Source organism: Eschrichtius robustus, chromosome 16 (assembly GCF_028021215.1).
Source record: "Eschrichtius robustus isolate mEscRob2 chromosome 16, mEscRob2.pri, whole genome shotgun sequence".
NCBI classification, from domain to species: Eukaryota; Metazoa; Chordata; class Mammalia; order Artiodactyla; family Eschrichtiidae; genus Eschrichtius; species Eschrichtius robustus.
Window position 1 is genome coordinate 27,451,439 of NC_090839.1, and position 22,793 is coordinate 27,474,231.

A 22,793-nucleotide genomic window follows, 5' to 3' on the forward strand; every position below is an offset into this window, starting at 1 on the left:
CTAAAGTCTTACTAGCTTTAGGTATCAGAAGACAAACATTGGGGCTGGCAAAACAACTGGAAATTTAGAGGCAAAATGAGAAGCTAGAGAACCAGAGAGGATGAACACTTAAGCCTGAGTATAAACTCTACTTGGTCTTGGCTGACCGCTAACATTTTCAGGCACAGGGGAGACTCCAGGGAGCCAGACTGAAAAAACAACTGTATATGCAGATATATGAATGGCCAGTAATCACATGAAAATGTGATCAACATCATCAGTCATCAGAAAAATACAAATTAAAAACACAATGAAGGACTTCCCTGGTGGCGCAGTGGTTAAGAATCTGCCTGCCAATGCAGGGGACACGGGTTCCAGCCTTGGTCCGGGAAGATCCCACATGCCGCAGAGCAACTAAGCCCATGTGCCACAACTACTGAGCCTGTGCTCTAGAGCCCACGAACCACAACTACTGAGCCTGCGTTCCACAACTACTGAGCCCACGCGCCTAGAGCCCGTGCTCCACAACAAGAGAAGCCACCGCAATGAGGAGCCCGCACACCACATCACAACGAAGAGTAGCCCCTGCTCGCTGCAACTACAGAAAGCCTGAGCACAGCAACGAAGACCCAACGTAGCCAAAAATAAATAAATAAATAAATAAATTTATTTTTAAAAAATACAATGAAATATCATTAAAAAGACTGACAGTACCAAGTGTTGGCCAGGATATGGAGCAACTGATACTCTCATATACTGCTAATGGGAATGTAAAATGGTACAGTCACTTTGGGAAAATTCTGTTTCTTCTAAACATACATTTAGCAGTACAGTCCAGCAATTTCACTCCTAGGTATTCACCCAAGAGAAACACGTCCTCACAAAAATCTATAGGCAAACTACTCATAGAAGCTTTATTTATAATAACCCCAAGCTGGAAACAACTCAAATGTCCTCAACTGGTTAATGGATAAACTGTGGTATATCCATCCAACAGAATTTATTATCAGCAATAAAAAGGAACAAAATATTAATACATGCAATGACATGAATGAATCTCAAAAGCACATGCTAAGTGAAAGAACTCAGATATAAAAGAGTACATACTATACAATTCCATTTATAAAAATATCTAGAACAGGCAAAGTTAATCTATGGCGACAGAAATCAGAACAGTGGCTGCCTCTGGGTGGGAGGCGGGAAAGTGAGAAGGCAGAAAGAACAGTAAAAGTTGACTTTAAAGGGAGAGGAATGAGGGAATGTTCTGAGGTGATGGAATTTGTTCTATATTGGTATCGTGGTTGCATTATAGGCTTGTCAAAACTAATCAGACTGTGCCCTCAAGAGCTGTACATTTTACTATATGCAAATTATACCCCAATAAAATTAGTTAATTTTTTTTAAATGGACAGGGTTTCATTAAAAATTAGAAGGAAATAAGGCAAAGTACATGAAGACATGGTCATTTTGGACCACTACTAAAATTCAATATACAATGATATTATAAAGTCAAGAGAAGAATTGCTGAATGTCTTTAGGGAGAAGTTGCTAAGGGATGAGACTATAAAAATTAAAACATTTATGTGGGGCTTCCCTGGTGGCGCAGTGGTTGAGAATCTGCCTGCCCATGCAGGAGACACGGGTTCGAGCCCTGGTCTGGGAAGATCCCACATGCTGCGGAGCAACTAAGCCCATGCACCACAACTATTGAGCCTGCACTCTAGAGCCTTCGAGCCACAGCTACTGAAGCCCGCGCGCCTAGAGCCCGTGCTCCGCAACAAGAGAAGCCACCGCAATGAGAAGCCTGTGCACTGCAACAAAGAGTAGACCCGCTCGCCACAACTAGAGAAAGTCCACGCACAGCAACGAAGACCCAACGCAGCCAAAAATAAATAAATAAATAAATTTATTTAAAAAATATATGTGGTAAAGCAACACCTGTATGGAAAAATTATTATTATAGACTAAGGCCTTATTGACTTTTAACTATTCTGAGTCAAAGGAGTTTTGGCCATCTTTTAGCTTATCCATCAAAATCATGTGCGAAGAAAATAGTAGGAAATTTGTATGATCATCTATACCTTCCTATTCCATCTGCTATTCTTTTCTCGATTAGGCATCCCTAGACTAAGATAAATCTGAGATCTAAGATAAATGGCACTAATGTTTTACCTCTTTATGCATTTTCATAATGCAGCCTCATTTACAAACTACTACTACATGTTATCCTACTTGGCCACTTCTTGCAATAAGCCTGAGAGAGACGGTTATTCTCAGTAAACTAAGGTTTTGAGTAGTAGAGATACCTGCCTTTAAAACAAATGAAACAAAAACAATTCAGGTCTTCTGACTCTGTGAACAGCTGGCTTTCTGTCATACCATCATTTCCAAAAAGCATTCAAAAATTCATTCAGAATGTGGGGCAATTCTAGTAATCATATACATATTCAAAATGCAGAAGCCAAGACACTAGCACTATCTTGGACTCTGAAGGAATCTATAGGATACTGGGTCCCTTTTCCATAGGGACTTAACAATCTAAACATGGAACAGAAACCATGGAATCAACCTGTAGCAATCTCTTAAATCTCCTGTGATAGCTGGTTGAATCTCACAGAATTTTTCAATCAAAAGGGGCTTCTTGGGCTTCCCTGGTGGCGCAGTGGTTGAGAATCTGCCTGCCAATGCAAGGGACACGGGTTCGAGCCCTGGTCTGGGAAGATCCCACGTGCCGCGGAGCAACTGGGCCCGTGAGCCACAATTACTGAGCCTGCGCGTCTGGAGCCTGTGCTCCGCAACAAGAGAGGCCGCGATAGTGAGAGGCCCGCGCACCGCGATGAAGAGTGGCCCCAGCTTGCCACAACTAGAGAAAGCCCTCGCACAGAAACGAAGACTCAACACAGCCATAAATAAATAAATAAATAAATTAAAAAAAAAAAAAAAAAAAAAAAAAGGGGCTTCTTCACCAGAAAAGATTAAAATAAGCACATATGATACCATCTTCAAAAGGTGATCCCCTTATACCAGCATGAGGCTTTGTAAAGGGTAATTTCATTACTTCTGAGCAATAGTATTATAAATACTCTGCCATTCCTCAATATTGTTGACATCAAAGTATAAAGCATTAAATAGTTCTGGAATTTATTTATTCATTTTTAAATATTTATTTGTTTATTTGGCTGCACCGGGTCTTAGTTGCGGCACTTGGGATCTTCATTGCAGCATACGGGATCTTTTAGTTGTGGTATATGGAATCTTTAGTTGTGGCATACGAACTCTTAGTTGCAGCATGTGGGATCTAGTTCCCTGGCCAGGGAACTAACCCGGGCCCCCTGCATAGGGAGCGTGGAATCTTAGCCACTGGACACCAAGGAAGTCCCCAGTCCTGGAATTTAAACTCTATGGGTGAGTGGTAATTATTAGATGGTGAAAGTTTTGGTTTTTTTTTTTTTTGGCCATGTTGTGCAGCTTGTGGAATCTTAGTTCCCCAACCAGGGATTGAACCCAGGCCATGGCAGTGAAAGTGTTGAGTCCTAACCACTGGACCACCAGGAACTCCCAAGTGAAAGTTTTTAAAAATCTAATTCAAATAATCTTTTGATTAGTGCCATCTGAAGGCAACTAATATTAAGACTAACAGCTTTGTTTTGGTTAAAAAGAGGATACTGATACAAAGTGCAACATTCAAAGACATGAGATTTTCAGAGGCTCCTAGTGCCAAGAGTACACCTTACCCCACCCATCCATCCACCCCTTCACTCAAGACTTTATTCAGCTTTGCTCCTGCAAGACACTGTTAGGTACTAAGGATACATGACACTTGCCCTTATGAAGTGTATTTACAACCTATACACAGGAAAAAAAAAAAAAAAAAACCTGCCACATATCCATACAAATAAATGTAAATGGCAACCCATGTTGACAGCGCAAACAGCAAGGACTTTGGAACCAATGTGATCAGTCTGAATCCTGTCTCTGAAATAAATCTGCCTTGGGCAAGCAACTTAGTACCTCTGAGCCCTTATCTATAAATTAAGCATGTTAACTACAACTCATAAATGTTATTAAGATTAAATAAGGTAACATGAAGAGTCTAATGTAGTATGGGACACATAGTAGGTGCTCCAGTAACTCTTCTTTGAACATTATTAATATAACCACCACTTTTGAACACCAAAACAGTCTTACCTCTGAGGCTGAGCTAGAATATTTCTTGATGTGGTTCCTTTGACTTTCAGAGAAGAACAAGCATTTGTTGGAATGGACTCTTCCACCAGGTTTTCTTTTTCAGCCTCTTTGTTATAAGTGTTGTCAACTACAAGAGAGCAAAAACTAGTCAGTACTCAAATCCCAAGGAAATGAGTTGGAGATGAGAGATACATGTGTATATATATATATGACTTAATACAGAATTCTAGATTGCAAAGTTTGTGTGTGTGTGTATGTGTGTGTGTGTATCCCTCCTAAGCAGTGAAATCTTATGCAGAAGAGTAATTTATAAAAGCTACTTTGGTTGAAGCAGAAATGAAGTATCCAGGGCCTGCCTATTTGCCAGCCTAAGGCATCACCTCAGAAAAAAGTATCCCAAACACATTCTCATGACATTTTTTTTTTAACATCTTCTCATGACATTTTAAAAAGATAAAATTCTGAAAGCTTCCATAGCGAAAAACAAATCACCTAAGGAAGGAAAATAGGATAAGCTGAATTCCTCATCAGTAACACAGGATGATAAAAGATAACAGAACAATGCCTTCAGAGAAGTCAAGAAAAAAATCTTTTAATCTGCAATTCTATATTAAAAGTAGCAAGGAAAAAGCAACAAGTTACATACAAGGAAACTCCCATAAGGCTATCAGCTGACTTTTCAGCAGAAACTGCAGGCCAGAAGGAAGTGGCACAATATATTTAAAGCGATGAAAGGGAAAAACCTACAACCAAGAGTACCTTCCCCAGCAAGGCTCTCATTCAGATTTGATGGACACATCAAAAGTTTTACAGACATGCAAAAGCTAAAAGATTTCAGCACTACCAAAGGCAGCTTTATAAGAAATGTTAAAGGGACTTCACTAAGTGAAAAAGAAAAGACCACAACTAGAAACATGAACATTACAAAAGGAAATATCTCATTGGTAAAGGCAAATATACAGTAAAAGTAGTAAATCAACCACATACAAAGCTAATAGGAAGGTTAAAAGACAAAAGTAGTAAAATCATCTGTATCTACAATAAGCAGTTAAGGGACACACGAAACAATCAGATGTAAAATATGATGTCAAAACAGTAATCATATGGGGAGGAGAGTACAAATGCTGGGTTGTTAAAATGCATTTGAAATTATGAGATCAGCAACTTAAAATAATCAAAGAGATATACAGATTGATAAATATAAACCTCACGGTAATCACAAACCAAAAATCTATAATAGATACACACACACACAAAAAGAGAAGGAATACAAATATAACACTAAAGACAGTCATCAAACCACAAGGGAAGAGAACAAAAAAAGAACAAAGGAACAAAACCTGACATACAAAAACAACCCAAAAACAATTAACAAAATGGCGATAAGTAGATACATATCAATAATTACATGCAGATGGACTAAATGTTCCAATCAAAAGACACGAAGTGGCTGAATGGATACAAAAACAAGACCCATATATATGCTGCCTACAAGAGACTCACTTCAGATCTAAAGACACACTCAGACTGAAGGTGAGGGGATGGAAAAGAGTATTCCATGCAAATGGAAATCAAAAGAAAACGGAGTGGCAATAATAATATCAGACAAAATAGACTTTAAAACAAAGAATGTTACAAGAGACAAAGAAGTACACTACATAATGATCAAGGAATCAATCCAAGAAGAAGATATAGCAATTATAAATATATATGCACCCAACAGAGAACCACCTAGATACATAAAGCAAATATTTACAGACATAAAGGGAGAAATCGACAGTAACACAATAACAGTAGGGGACTTTTAACACCCCACTTATATCAATGAACAGATAATCCAGACAGAAAACCTGTAAGGAAACACTGGCCTTAAATGACACATTAGACCATATATAGAGAGAGAAAACATTCTATCCAAAAGCAGCAAAATACATATTCTTTCCAAGTGCACATGGAACATTCTCCAGGATAGATCACATGCTAGGCCACAAAACAAGCCTTGGTAACTTTAAGAAAACTGAAATCATATTAAGCATCTTTTCTGACCATAACACTATGAGACTAGAAGTCAACTATAAGGAAAAAACTGCAAGAAACAAAAACACATGGAGGCTAAACAATATGCTACTAAACAACCAATGGATCACTGAAGAAATCAAAGAAGAAATCAAAAAATACCTGGAAGCAAATGAAAACAAAAACACAACAATCCAAAAATCTATGGGATGCAGGAAAAGCGGTTCTAAGAGGGAAGTTTATAGCAATAGAAGCTTACCTCAGGAAACAAGAAAAATCTCAAACAACCTAAGCTTACACCTAAAGGAACTAGAAAAAGAAGAACAAACAAAACACAAAGTTAGTAGAAGGAAAGAAATCATAAAGATCAGAGCAGAAAGAAATGAATAAATGGAAATAAGTGAAATAGAGACTAAAAAAAATATAAAAGATCAATGAAACTAAGAGCTGGTTCTTTGAGAAGATAAATAAAAATGATAAACCTTTAGCCAGACTCATCAAGAAAAAAAGAGAGAGGGCCCAAATCAATAAAATCAGAAATGAAAAAGGAGAAGTTACAACTCACAACACAGAAACACAAAGGATCATAGGAGATTACTACAACCATCTATATGCCAATAAAATGGACAAATTCCTAGAAGTGTAAAATCTCCTAACACTGAACAAGGAAGAAATAGAAAATACGAAGAAACCAATTACTAGCAATGAAATTGAATCAGTAATTTAAAAAAAACTCCCAACAAACAAAAGTCCAGAACCAGATGGCTTCACAGGTGAATTCTGCCAAACATTTAGAAGAGTTAACACCTATCCTTCTCAAGCTATTCCAAAAAACTGCAGAGGAAGGAATGCTTCCAAGCTCATTCTATGAGGCCAGCATCACCCTGGTACCAAAACCAGACAAAGATATCATAAAAAAGGCCAATATCACTGATGAACATAGATGCAAAAATCCTCAACAAAATGTTAGCAAACCAAATCCAACAATATATTAAAAGGATCACACACCATGATCAAGTGGGATACCATATCTTCTTTATCCATACCACATACCACTATAAGGAGAAATAAACAAATCCACAATTAGAGTCTAAAATTTCAATACCTCTCTCTCTAATTGATAGAACAAGTTGACAGAAAAATCAGTAAGATTATAACAGCCACAAATAATATATAAGCAAATGAGCATGGCTGTATTCCAATAAGACTTCATTTACAAAAATATGTTGTGGTCAAATTATCATGAAGATGTAACAATTATAAACATATACATACCTAACAACAGAGACCCAGATACCTGAAGGAAAAACTGACGAAACTCATGGGAGAAATAGCCAATTCAGCAATAATAGTTGAATACTTCAATATCCCTACTTTCAATAATGGATAAATGATCAATAAGGAAACAGAAGACTTGAGCAACACTATCAACCAACTTGACCCAACTGACATTTATGTAACTCTCCACCCAAGGACGGCAGAATACGCATTTTTTTTTTAAGTACATCCAGTACATTTACCAAGACAGACCATATTCTGGGCCATGAAACAAGTCTCAATACATTTAAAAGAGTTCAAGTCATACAAGTATGTCCTTTCACCACAGTGGAAATCCCCCAAGAAATCAATAACAGATAAGATTTTTGGACCACCCCCACCCCAAATATTTGGAAATTAAATAACACACAGGTAACTAGCAACTAGTAGATAAATTAAGTCCTGGAGATCTAAATGCATAGCATAAATGGTATAGTCAACAACACTGTATTATGAACTTCAAAGCTGATGAGACTAGATATTAATTGTTCTCATTACAAAAGAAATGACAATTATGTGATATGATAGAGGTGTTAATTACATTGCATTATATAAATTGTATCAAATCAACACTCTGTACACCTTAAACTTACATGATGTTATAAGTCAATTATATCACAATTAAAAAAAACACATAGGTCGGGACTTCCCTGGTGGTACAGTGGTTAAGAATCCACCTTCCAATGCAGTGGACGTGGGTTTGATCCCTGGTCTGGGAACTAAGATCCCACATGCTGCTGGGCAACTAAGCCCGCGCGCCGCAACTACTGAGCCCACGCGCTCTGGAGCCCGTGCAGCACAACTAGAGAGCCTGTGCACCACAACTAGAGAAGCCCGCGCAGCCAAAATAAAAAAACAAACAAAAAAAACCACATAGGTCAAAGATCTCAAAAGGGAAATTAAAAGTATTTTGAATGGAATGAAAATAAAAACATAGCATTTCAAATTTATGGGATGTGGCTAAAGCAGTACTTAGGGGATATTTACAGCAGGAAACACATTAACAAAGAAGAAAGATGTCAAATCAATGGCTTCAGCTGCCACCTTAAGAAACTTTATATATATATTGAACCCAAAGTAAATAGAAGGGAAATAATAAAGAACAGAATGGAAATCAATGAACTAAAAACCAGAAAAACAATAGGAAAAAAAAAACAACAACAATGAAACCAAAAGCTGGTTCTTTGAGAAGATTATTAACACTGATAAATCTTTAGCCAGACTGATTAGGAAAATAGAGAGAGATGACAGAAATTACCAATATCAGGAATGAAAGAGGTGATATCACTACAGAATTTATAAGTATCAAAAGGATAATAAGGAAACATTATGAACAACTTTTCACCTATAAATTCAACAACTTGGATGACACAGACAAATTACTTGAAAGACAAGCTACCAAAGCTCATTCAAGAAGAAACAGATAATCGATATCTGTTAAAAAAATTGAATCTTTAGTTAAAAACCTTCCTGCAAAGAAAACTCCAGACCCAGATGGCTTCACTGGTGAATTCTACCAAACATTTAAGAAAGATATAATATCTATTTTACACAAATTCTTCCAGAGAAATGAAGAGAAGGGAATATTTATAGAGTAAGGCTAACATTACTCTATCAAAATCAAACAAAGGCATCATAAGAAAGGAAAACTACAGATCATTATTCCTCATAAACATAGATGAAAAAATTTTTAACAAAAAAATGTAGCAAACTGAACCTAAAATATATATAAAAAGAAAAATACCATCCTGACCAATTGGGGGTTCATCCCAGAAATGAAAGGTTGGCTTAAAATTGGAAAATCAGCATAACTGAACATAGTTAAAGAATAAAAGAAAAAAGAAAAAAAATCATGTAAACTTCTTAATAAACGCAGAAAAAGCATTTGAGAATATCTAGCATCCATTACTATAAAAATTATCAGCAAAATAGGAATAGAAGGGAAATTCCTCAGCCTGATAAAGGGCATCTATGAAAAAACTACAGTTAACATCATACTTAATGGTGAAAGCCTGAATGTTTTTGCCCTAAGATCAGGAATAAAACAAGCATGTTGGGACTTCCCTGGTGGCGCAGTGGTTGGGAGTCCGTCTGCCAATGCAGGGGACACGGGTTCGAGCACTGGTCCGGGAAGATCCCACATGCCGCGGAGCAGCTAAGCCCGTGTGCTGCAACTGCTGAGCCTGCACCCTGGAGCCTGCGAGCCACAACTACTGAAGCCCACGCACCGCAACGAAGAGTAGCCCCCGCTCACCGCAACTGGAGAGAGCCCACGCGCAGCAGTGAAGACCCAACGCAGCCAAAAATAAACAATAAATAAAATAAATAAATTTTTTAAAAAAACAAGCATGTCTACTTCTCTACTCCTATTCAGCATCCTACTAAAGGTGCAGTATGCAAGAAAGAAAAAGAAACAAAAGGCAGATAACATAATCACCTTCGTAGAAATCTGATGGAATCTACAAAAAAGATACAAACACTACTGAGTTTAGAAGATTGTAGGATATAAGATCAACATAGAAAAATTAATTGTATTTCTTTGTACTAGCAACACAATAGAAAGTTGAAATCAAAATAGAGGTCTGAAAAGTGCTTTGAGAACACAAATAAGGGGAATCAATTAGAGAAAAAAAGATATTTGAGCTGGAACTTGAATGATAAGTAAGGACTTTTCAGTTAGATTAAAGGTATTCAAGGCAGAAGAAATAGCACTAATGAGACAGGTAAGAATGTGTGCTAACAAAGAACAAAAAGACTGCGGGGCCCAAGGGGTATACATGCATGGAAGCAGTGTACATGGTCTTTGCCACATGATGGGCCATGCAGAGGTCTCTTGCTCTGGGGCTTACTGCTGATATAACAGTCTTAAACTGAAAGTGGTCCAAACAAACTAGGTACATCACATCCTCTTTCAATTCAAGAAGAGCACAAAGACCATCAAAGCAACAGAAAATCTGCCATGCTTCTAAGCACCTCAAGTGAAACGTGCACATAGTTCTAACCTCTTATGCAAGAAAGATGGATGTAAAAGTTCAGGATCCTTGTCCAGATCCCAAATTCAATAGATATCACCTGTACTCATGAATGAACTATTTAAAAGTCAGCCTAGCAACTCAGACTCTGCAAACTACACAAGTTCACTGAAAATACAGCTATTTTCTGATACGGCCCTCTAGTTATTGGTGTGACTGAGGCTAGTTTCAGATTTACCCATAAGATTAATTTTCAAATGTTCTAAATTGATTGTGGTGATGACTGCACAACTATGCTGTGAATATATGAAAAAACATTGAAATGTACATTTTAAGCAGGTGAATTGTATGATATGTGAATTATATCTAAATATAGCTACTATTTCAAAACAAGAATCATTTTTGAGGATTTAAAGAATTTTTTTTTGTTTTAATCAAATAAACAGTATTTTGCAGATTTAGTAACTACTAGTTTAATTGTCAATCATCTTTTAAAATCAGATACACGACTCAAAGAATTCTTGTACAGTTAGCAAGCAGTACATTCTTCCCTCCTGCTGTTTTGTTTCCCAGCCAGACCGAGGTTAGGTTACATTAAATCTAGCCATAAAAAGAAAATAGTTACATATCTGGCAATAAAATTCTATGTTAGCTTAATTTCCAAAAGACTGGAAAAAAAAAAAAAAGAATGCAGCACATCATTAGTTTCACATTCACCATGAAATGAATAAATGAATTAGCACATTTCACCAATTAAAATCCAAGGGATACATCATTTAGGTAATTTCCCCAGATCCCTCAGGTTCCTAATATACTGCTCGACCATTCTGCCAAGCAGCTTTTTTCTAAGATGTTCTTTCTTACCTGGTCTCAAAGGTGTGACATCTTGCTGAAGATTAGCTGCTCTCAGAGGAGTTTTGCCCTGAAAAAGCCCTCCTGTACCATTCTTCCCAGGAAACTTACTCTCCAAATTGGCCTTCTCTTCTGTGAAAAGGTAAAATCATCATCGTGTAAACAATCAGCAAGAAAGCAAAATAAATTAGTGCCATACACTTAATATGGGGCCTAAATAAAGCCTCCTACCAGTATACTTCTAACTCATTTGCAAGTACCAGCAAAGTACACATTATACGTCAGAGATAGCGACTGCAAAAACTATCACTAAAACACTGGCAACACTGAACAATGTATTATAGAAAAGAAGTGCAGACTGTACATTGTGAATAGCTCCTTATCTTTGCTTGATACACATTCAGGACCATACAAGCATAAACTGGCCTTATCTACCACCTAAATACATCATGTTCCTCTTAAAGAAAACTGTATCCAGCAAGACCTGCAAGGCTTACAAGGGACATCTGAGAGTCTAATTGTGTTGAGGTTCTTCCTCAACTAGGAGAGTGTGGGGTGTATGAGGATGGAACAGAGTTAGGCTCTCTTAAGGAATTTTATCTTAGGTTCCGCTGTGCCCAAAAGCCAGTGCAAAGCAGTGAAAAGTGTGTTCTACCAACAGCCTACCGAAAGAAATTTTAGGAATGCGGCGAGCCCCAGCAATAACTCTGTGAATGTACACTCTAATTGCAACTGTGTAAAAAGATGTGATTATTTGGAAGAAAATTAGAAAGTAATATATTAGAACTAAGGTGATTTTGAAAAAAATAGTGGGATTCATTTTTTCTTCCAAACTGTATCTAATAGTATTGTTATATTAATATTTCCTTTCTTATTTTCAAGAAAAACTTGGAAAAAGAGATAGACTACTCAGCTATTTCCTCAGGGTTTCTGTGGGCCAAGGGCATGGGGAAGACCTCTGTATGGCAGCTGGCCGTCTTATCCACCCTTCCTCCTACACCACGCCCAAAAGACCCCTCCTCTCAGGATACCCACTGGATTTTATTAGAATCCTTTTCCAAGAGAATGGCATATGCCATCACATTTGGACACTGCATTATAAGTGTTAAGTACAGCTGCAATGGACTAATTTCTATCCCCCATCACATACTGATTTCTCTTAATGAGGAGGATAAGGACATGAGATAGAAGAAAATGAAGGAGCCCCAGCAAATACTAGCCTCACATATCACTGGGCTCAGATATTATTCCAACGTAATATAAAAACAAAACCACATCCTTATTTGTTGACCTGGTGTCAAAGTTTGTGTCATATCACCTGCCCCAACATCAGGCAATCCTATCTCTATTTGGAGATTGGGTTCTGAGTAGCATAATCCCTCCATTTAAAAATGAACTGGGGGAAATTTCCTAGAGGTCCCGTGGTTAGGACTCCCTGCTTCCACTGCAGGGGGCACAGGTTCGATCCCTGGTCGGGGAACTAAGATCCCTCAAGCTGTGTGGTGGGGCCAAAAAAAAAAAAAAAAAGAACTGGGAAGAAGCAGCAAGAGGGAGATGAATATAGTTATAAAAGGGCAACACAGGATCCTTGTGATGTTAGAACTGTTTGACATCTTGACTGTGGCAGCAGATCAACAAACCTACACAGGTGATAAAATTGCATAGAATTTAATACACATAAATAAAAATAAACACAAGTCAAACTGGGGAAATCTGAGCAAGACTGTCCACATCCCAGTTGTAATATTATATATACTCTATGCCCAGTGACAGTAGAGCAAGTTTTTATGTGACTGCCATCACTACAGACATGTCCTAGAACTTCACTCAACTTTGTTTCATCTAGATTTTACCATATGTCCCTAAAGCTTAAATATTTGCCATTCTTAACTGGAAAACATTGATTTCTACTGATAGTCCATTCCCAAAATACTGGGCATCTCGATTATTTCTATCATATCGTGGATGACAAAGTATCTTGGTGCAGAAAAGAATTTATATTTTTTTAATTTATTTATTTTTATAAATTTATTTATTTTAGGCTGCGTTGGGTCTTTGTTGTTCTGCACAGGCTTTCTCTAGTTGCGGCGAGCAGGGGCTACTCCTCGTTGCAGTGTGCGGGCCTCTCAATGCAGTGGCTTCTCTTGTTGCGGAGCACGGGCTCTAGGCACACAGGCTTCAGTAATTGTGGCACGCAGGCTCAGTAGTTGTGGCACACGGGCTTAGTTGCTCCGCGGCATGTGGGATCTTCCCGGACCAGGGCTAAAATCCATGTCCCCTGCATTGGCAGGCGGATTCTTAACCACTGCACCACCAGGGAAGTGCAGGAATTTATATTTTGGTTATCTACAATCCCTTCTATTTTTGAAAGGTCCCCAGCACAAAGCAAGTCACTAACCCTTAAAACAACCAGAGAAAGCAGACACTTACCAAACCAGGAATCTATGTTTTGGGTATCTTCCTCATCATTCAAAGATGTAAAATTGATGAAGTCTGTTGGAGCATCATAGGAATAGGAGGTTGTAACTTGTGACATTTTTCCCACCCTTGGTGCAGAACAGCAGGTTTGCCCAGTGTTTGTTTCTCAATAGGTCACCTCCTAAGGAAAGAAATAGTTCAGAAACTTGGTAGCACATTTATCTTAAGGTACTGATTGCCTAACAATTACTTTGCTTTTACAATCACATTTGCGATTCTGAAAATCACCTGGGCAATATGCCTTACTTTTCAAATCACATTAACAGTTAACTTCGCTTTTTCAGTAACTTGAAGACACTCCTTGAGGTAAATATGTTGGAATTAGAAAGAGGTCAAATTTGATGAATACCTACAACATGCCACGTACTGTGCTAGGTGTTTTACATTCATTATCTTATTTTCCTCAATCTATCGTTTTCTCATTTCCAGTCTCCTCCACATCCAGTGTGCTTTCTCTCTGCCCCGAATAACCCAATTTCTGAAACACACCATTAAATTTTATACCTACCAACCAAAATCTTACTCATCATTCAAATCCAGTCCAATTCTCTGTAAAACCTTTCCCAGTTTCCACCTATCATACCTAATTGTTGCCTCTCCAAAGCCATAGTGCTTTTATACCATCTAATTTTATATTAGTTAACTATGCAAATGTCTCTCCTAGTAGACGCTACGTTCCTGTAGATAAGGATGAATTTTACTCACTTGTGTATACCTCATCCATCAAGGTGCTTAGAACAGTATCTTATACATAGTAAAAGCTCAATATAGTTTTGCCAAGTACAGGTTTTTTCTTTAGAAATACTTTCATAAAAATACTATTCCTGGGCATGAAGAGAAAGACTTCAAAAAATACATAAAAGAAAAAAAAAGTACATAAAAGGCACAACATGCAGATTAGGTAAAAGAAACATGTCAGAGATATGGGTCCATCTTTACTTCTGCATACTGTGTACAGAAGTACTGTCGTGTCCTCTGTGCTGTGGAAACCTGTGTAGGTTTAAAGTCAGCCCCCACTCCAGCCTTGTATGGTTAAGAAAATAGCTGGAAGTAATCTGAAAAATAGCCGAAAGGCCACACTCACTGGCAAATAATTTCCCTATGAAACCCAATGAGCCATTTGTCTTCATCCATGAAATGACATGTACTTAAAGTATTCTGTATCTTGGAAGAGAAGTAGATATCAGTAATAACTTGCACACACATTTATTAAACTAAGTACCTTTCTGTAACCCCTTATTTTAGAAATACATGCTCATTTTAAAAAATTAGATCACAAAAATAGTTTTCATAAAAATCTACAATGCCACACTGCTCCAGACACACACACAATACCTCTCTCAATCTCTCTCTCTCTCTCCACACACACACACACACACACGCACACACTTTTGTTTTTTCAAATGGGATCATTGACATTTTGAATCTGCTTCACATATCGTGAGCATATTCCTTGTCAGTAAATATAAATATATCAGCAACCACAATTTACTTATCCCCTACTTTAGGATTTTCCCAATATTTTCGCTTTAAAGATACTACTAGAAGAATATCCACGTAGCTAAATTTCTGTACATATTCTTAATTCTTCCCTTAAGACAAATTCTTTATTTATTTATTTATTTATGTTTTGTGTTTTTGTGGGGGGTTTTTGGCTGCATTTGGTCTTTGTTGCTGTGCGTGGGCTTTCTCTAGTTGCGGCAAGTGGGGGCTACTCTTCGTTGCAGTGCGCGGGCTTCTCCTTGCGGTGGCTTCTCTTGTTGCAGAGCACGGGCTCTAGGTGCACGGGCTGCAGTAGTTGCAGCACGCAGGCCCCAGAGTGCGTGGGCTTCAGTGGTTGCGGCGCATGGGCTCAGTAGCTGTGGCATGCAGGCTCTAGGGCACACGGGCTTCAGTAGTTGTGGCACGCAGGCTCAGTAGTTGTGGCACACGGGCTTAGTTGCTCCTCGGCATGTGGGATCTTCCCAGACCAGGGATCAAACCCATGTCCTTTGCATTGGTAGGTGGATTCTTAACCACTGCGCCACCAAGGGAAGTCCCAAGACAAATTCTTAAAGATGGAATTGCTGGCTCTTGACACATACTGTGAAAACATTCCTCAGAAGAGTAATACCCACTAGCATTACCAGAGAGGTGTGCCCATTCTGTTCTGGGCACTAACAGCCCTCAGTGCTCATTTTCTCTATTTTATACCACTATACCTATGCTGTGAGATAAATCATGAGATTAGTTCCACCCAACCTCATTGCTGCTCAGTGGTTTGGCCATCATTTCATTAGCTTCTCTCAGTGGACTTGGGTAATTCAGAAGGAATTTGTTCTGACAGATATTTCGTTTACATAGTGACATCAATCTATACACCAGAGAACCTCATTCTCCCATGGTCTCTCTTATGAACTCACCGAAGCCAGAACTCCACAGATACCTTTATAACAATGTGCCGACTGAGGAACTTAGTGTAGAAATATGACATTTTGGAATTGGGAGGAATTTTAAATAACACCTAACTTTTTAAGTTTATAGATAAAGATTAATTAAAGCGAAATGGGGTCCTCCAAGATCACACAACACTACTAATGATTATGGTAAAAACAGTTCCCAAAGGTGATTATACATGCCAGACACCATGAGGTACTAAACTGTACTATTTTAATAACCCTCAACAATCCTCTAAAGCATCAATTATTATTTCCATCCTAGAAGAGGAAGCTGAAGGTAAGGGAGATTAAAAGACTTCCCAATATCACACAGTTATATAAAAGCAGAATTAGATCTAGAACTGAGGCCCCTGACTTCAGCACAGTGTTTTTCCTATATCGTTCTGCCCTCTCACCCTATGAATTAGAGAAGCCTGTTAATGTAGTTATAGTCTCTATTTGCATAGAAAATAGTACGGTATTTCTTTCCAAGTAGATCCATTCTTCATAGTCTTTTGCCCTGAATAGAGGATTCTTTATTATCCTCCTTCTAAGTTTTCATTCTCCCCTATTTCTACTTTCATTATTCAGTTTAACTCAATAAGCTATTTATTAGTAGTCCACTCATATTACACACTTGCTAGAGGTCATAAATGTGGGCTTGATAATATCGGAGCTCCTTTCTCACTAATATTCAAGGATGAGACAATATGTCTCATACAAAAGGTAGAAGATCTAGTCTCAGACACAAAGGAATTAAAACCTAGACAGGAGTCCTATCAGACAATAAATAAGACAGTATAAATATTTAAATTATATAGTATAAACCATAAGTATAAAGAACATTAGAGGGACTTCTCTGGTGGTGCAGTGGTTAAGAATCCGCCTGCCAATGCAGGGGACACGGGTTCTAGCCCTGGTCCGGGAAGATCCCACATGCCGTGGAGCAACTAAGCCCACGCGCCACAACTACTGAGCCTGGCTGCCGCAACTACTGAAGCCTGCGTGCCTAGAGCCCGTGCTCCACAACAAGAGAAGCTACCACAATGAGAAGCCTGTGCACCGCAACGAAGAGTAGCCCCCTCTCACTGCAATCAGAGAAAACCCATGTGCAACAATGAAGACCCAACACAGCCAAAAATAAATAAATTAGTTTCAAAAAAAAAGATGAAAATTAGAGATGAACGTGGCTTAAGTCAAGTTATGATTAAAAACTTTTCGTTGAACAGCATCAAAACAGTAAGAAGTGCACTGTAACAGAAGTCACCTCCTTGATTGCCAAGCTTCCAAGCTTGGAGTAGCCATGAGACAGTTCTGGCCAATGAGAACGATGAGAATCTGCTGAGGGATTCATAGGAAAACTCGTACTGACCTGATACAGCTACAGCCCTTGCTCCTGCCCTCTTCCTTCAGCTTTCTTCTTGCCTTGAAGGCAGATGTAATGGCTAGAGCTATAGCAGCCATCATATACATAGGAGTAAATAATCAAGAGAATAACATACAATGGCCCTGATATCACTGAGCTATTGATCACTGATGATCAAATATCAGCAACCACCTACCTCTAGACAATAAAACTCTTTTCATGTAGGCTGTTAAAGTCACATTTTCTGTCACTTAAAGCCAAAAACAATCCCAACATAGAAATCCAGAATTCTAGCCCTCTCCCTGGCATTACTTGATGTATATGATAATGGGCAAGTCACTGGACCTTTCTGCCTACTTACTTCCCATAAACAAATAAGATATTTTGAGTGCTATGAAATACACTACCGTATGATATTATCACTGCCTTTTGACCTACTGATACCTTTCCTCTCCTTGACCACATTTCTATTCAAAGGACACTGTTGAAAGATTCTCCAGCAACTGACAGTGGTTAAAATTCCCCTGCTGCAAGGAGGAAGTTTTCCTATTCTTGTGAACAAACACGCTGGAAGACATGGGAAAATCTTGGATTCCCATGATCTTAATGCCTAACCCAGGTCACTGGGAAGACTTCCCAGGCAGGAATGTAATGAAGACAACTAAAGCTGGGGGAGGGAAGAGGCAGGAATGTAATATGCAGCAACCCCACTTAGCCTCCTAAAAACTATGATTCCACCAAAGCATGCTGCTGAAAACCACCTGGAAAGTATTCAAATTTAAACCCTCACATCCTTTTTTCCTTTTTTTAATTATGGAGCTACACTGCTAGCCCCTTTGGAGGGCAATTTACATTTTTCTTTTTGATACATCTTGACAAATGTAGAAATTTATCTTACAGATATGTATTTATACATATGTAAATATAAGAAAATTCACATAGCAGTGTTCATAAAAGCCAAAAAACTGAAAACCCAAATTCCACCAATAGATTAGTTGAATAAATTATGGCACAACCATATATTGAAATATTAAGTAACTTTAATATTAGATAACTTTACATATGTGATTTGTACAAAATGAGCTCCAAGAGCTACTAAGTGAGAAAAGCAAAATGCACAAGTGTGTGCTCCCATTCAGGTTATAAAAGAGGGAAAGGGGCAGGGCTTCCCTGGTGGTACAGTGGCTAAGAATCCGCCTGCCAATGCAGGGGACAGGGGTTCGATCCCTGGTCCGAGAAGATCCCACATGCCGTGGAGCAACTAAACCCATGCGCCACAACTACTGAGCCTGCGCTCTAGAGCCCGCAAGCCACAACTACTGAAGCCCACGTGCCTAGAGCCCGTGCTCCGCAACAAAGAGAAGCCACCGCAATGAGAAGCCCGTGCACAAAGAGTAGCCCCCACTCGCTCCAACTAGAGAAAGCCTGCACACAGCAACAAAGACCCAATGCAGCCATAAATAAATAAATAAATAAATTTATTTATTTTTTTAAAAAAAGAGGGAAAGGGGTAATGTATACTCATATATACCTTTATATATACATAGACTATTGTGGAAAGAGACACAAAAGTGTTAACAGCATTTGGTCTGGGAAGAAGGCTGGGAGGTCTGGGTCAAGGGAAGACTTTTCACTATATGAACTTTTGTATTCTACTATATAAATGCATACCTTTTCAGTTTAAAGAACTAGTTAAGCAGTATTATTTCCCCCTAAATCTATGTTTACAGTCCAGAAGACATTAGGTTTTCTGGAATTTTTATTAAATATTCTTACAATCCAGCAATAATTGTTAAACCTTTTGATTTTTGGAAATAATGCTTCCCATTTACATGGTCTGTAAACTGACTACTAATTTCACATAACCAAATGCTAAATATTTTCTTTTTTCGTGTTTTTGTATAAAAATAAAATGTTCCTGTGTATTGACCTAAAAAAATAATAGCTATTAATTACTGAGTCCTTATGACAAGCCAAACAGTGTTTTCATATATTAACTCACTAAATCCTCACAATAATCCTATAAAGTAGGTACTGTTATTATCTTAATTTTACAGATGAGGAAAATGAGGCACAGAAAGATTTACTATTTGTTCATGGTCATGAAGCTAAGAAGTAGCAGAGCCAGGATTCGAACCCAGACAGGCCCTAAAGGGAGTGTCCTTACCCACTGCCTCTCATATTTATTTAAAAATAGATATTTATGGGGCTTTCCTGGTGGCGCAGTGGTTGAGAGTCTGCCTGCCAATGCAGGGGACGCGGGTTCGGGCCCTGGTCTGGGGGGATCCCGCGTGCCGCGGAGCGGCTGGGCCCGTGAGCCACAATTGCTGAGCCTGCGCGTCTGGGGCCTGTGCTCCGCAACGGGAGAGGCCACGATGGTGAGAGGCCCGCGCACCGCGATGAGGAGTGGCCCCCACTTGCCGCAACTGGAGAAAGCCCTTGCACAGAAACGAAGACCCAACACGGCCATAAATAAATAAATAATTTTAAAAAAAAGATATTTATGTAGATCAATATAAAATGTCAAGGAGCGAGAGACAAAACCATTTACTGATAACAATAACTTCCAAATACTGATTGTCTACCTCAGGCCAAGCACTTTACGAGGCACTTCACATAAACCATCTCATTTAAACTGCATTAACAATGTATAAGGTAGATATAGTCATCACCATCTTACAAATAAGGAACTGGTTCAACTACTCCAAGATCCAAGCTACTCCAGGATCACCAACTAGTATGTAGCAATATTGAGTTTTAAGACCAGGTCTATAGGATTCCAAAATCTGGGGTCACTATAATATACAGGGTTTTCCTATAAATATTCCTTCAAAAATGAGGCAAGTCGGGACTTCCCTGGCAGTCCAGTGGTTAAGACTCTGCGCTTCCACTGCAGGGGGCACGGGTTCAATCCCTAGTCGGGGAACTAAGATCCCATATGCTGCACAGTGCAGCCAAAAAAAAAAAAAAATGAGGTATGTAACCAAATCTTACTAACCTGTTAGACAAATACAGAATAAACTCTGCTCTATAGAAAAATTAAGCATTCCTGACAAGTTGTGCAAAAAGAACACCTTGGTAAATTAAAAACCCTATTCTAAGTATACCAGGAAAGCTCTGAGCTGAATCTTCTCATAAAGAAGTGATAAAATGTCACCCCTTAATTTCTCTTTTTCTAAGTTTGTACTCTTGCATATAAATTTTTGCTGTAAACAAGACGGAGGTTAGTCTGAACCTCTCAGTGGATATGCCAGAGTAGACTATTCACGCATCTGAAGGTGGGATGTCCTCTGAAGTCTAGGACTGCATTTGATTGGTGGGGGTTAAAAGGCAAAGGGGGCTCAAACCTAAATATACCTTATCTTTATTTAGATGAAATTTTAAAACCAAAATACTATTTTTTAAAACGACCTCTTGCTGGAGAGGGTGTGGAGGAAAGGGAACCCTCCTGCACTGTTGGTGGGAAGGTAAATTGATACAGCCACTATGGAGAACAGTATGGAGGTTCCTTAAAAAACGAAAAACAGAACTACCATATGACCCAGCAATCCCACTGCTGGGCATATACCCTGAGAAAACCATAATTCAAAAAGAGTCACGTACCACAATGTTCATTGCAGCACTATTTACAACAGCCAGGACATGGAAGTGTTCATCGACAGATGAATGGATAAAGAAGATGTGGCACATATATACAATGGAATATTACTCAGCCATGAAAAGAAACGAAATTGAGTTATTTGTAATGAGGTGGATGGACCCAGAGTCTATCATACAGAGTGAAGTAAGTCAGAAAGAGAAAAACAAATACCATACGCTAGCACCCTTATATGGAATCTAAAAAAAACAGTACTGATAAACCTAGTGGCAGGGCAGGAATAAAGACGCAGACGTGGAGGACGGACTTGAGGACACGGGGAGGGGGAAGGGGAAGCTGGGACGAAGTGAGAGAGCAGCACTGACATATATACACCACCAAGTGTAAAAGGGATGGCTAGTGGGAAGCTGCTCCATAGCACAGGGAGATCAGCTCGGTGCTTCGTGACCACCGAGAGGGGCGGGATGGGGAGGGTGGGAGGGAGGCGCAAGAGGGAGGGGATACGGGGATATATGTACACATAGAGCTGATTCACTTTCTTGTACAGCAGAAACTAACCCAACATCGTAAAGCAATTACACGCCAATAAAGATATTAAAAAATAAACGACCTCTTTTTCAAAAAGCTTCTTTTGAGCTATCTTTTGGTCTAATACAGCCCCTCGCCCCCACCCCCCGACCAAAAGAGGGGAACAAACAGATAAATACATATCCATTGAGAAGTCTGATTCTCCTCAATAAAGAGTGATGGCACAAGTACATGAACAAAACCAAAAGTAACTACTGGGTTATGCTAGCGTCACTACGCTGCCTCTCCCACAAATAATAAATATTAGGATGTGAAACCTTCAAAAATTAAAGGCCTAGTGGGAAATGGAACAGGCCAAGGCCAAAGCTAACTGTTTAAATGAGAGCCTCAAGCAAGGTGGAACTGGATGCCTTCCTGCACCCCTTAATCAAGATTGAATTTCTGTCAACAGGTTTCACTGAAAAAAAAAAAAAAAAAAAAAAAAAAAAGGCACATGCGTCAACCACATTTCCCCACACAAATCAAGCTGCCAAGCAAGAGAATCGGCTTCACATTTCAAAATTATCTGAATCCACCACAACTTCAGACTCTTGCAACACTAGAAACATTCTGAGTGAAGAAATAGCTCTTCCGGACCAATAATCCTCTGATAGACAGGGAAAGGTTTCTCCCATATGTTATGAACTAGTTAGGTTCCTTTTAAAACTGCTTATCAAGTGCCATCCATCATATCACATGGCTAATTTTTGTTTCCAAAAAACAAAGATTGAAAAGATATATATAATCCTTTCCCTTAAGGAACTCACAGTAATTTTGACACAGGGTGATCTTTGCTGTGGAAGTGCAGAGAAGGGGAATAGATGAAGGAGGGTCAGAGAAGGCTTCCTGGTGGAAGTGATACATAAAAGATACAGAGAGACCTGCAGAGTTCTACAGGATAAAGATGAATATTGACTTTTTCTAGGGGAAGAAATAAATGGAAAGGGAAAACAAATAGGGGGAAGTACACAATTGAGGAAGACTGCAAAAGAAGCAAGGTAACCTATTTCCACATTCATCTGAAATTAACCTCCAAGGGCCCC

General features: G+C 38.8%; 1 protein-coding gene across 4 annotated transcripts in view; it reads right to left on the reverse strand.

Annotated features, from left to right (window-relative positions):
* Nucleotides 1-22,793, reverse strand: part of TPX2 (TPX2 microtubule nucleation factor) — a 59,897-nt gene that overhangs the window by 31,593 nt on the left and 5,511 nt on the right. For all 4 annotated transcript variants that reach the window (XM_068566082.1, XM_068566081.1, XM_068566079.1 and 1 more), the window contains exons 3-5: nucleotides 13,755-13,923; nucleotides 11,337-11,456; nucleotides 4,168-4,294 (exon numbers count right to left, since the gene is read on the reverse strand). In XM_068566082.1, the coding sequence (XP_068422183.1) occupies nucleotides 4,168-4,294; nucleotides 11,337-11,456; nucleotides 13,755-13,860 (353 nt within the window). In that variant the 5' untranslated portion in view covers nucleotides 13,861-13,923. The remainder of the gene's footprint in view (nucleotides 1-4,167; nucleotides 4,295-11,336; nucleotides 11,457-13,754; nucleotides 13,924-22,793) is intronic.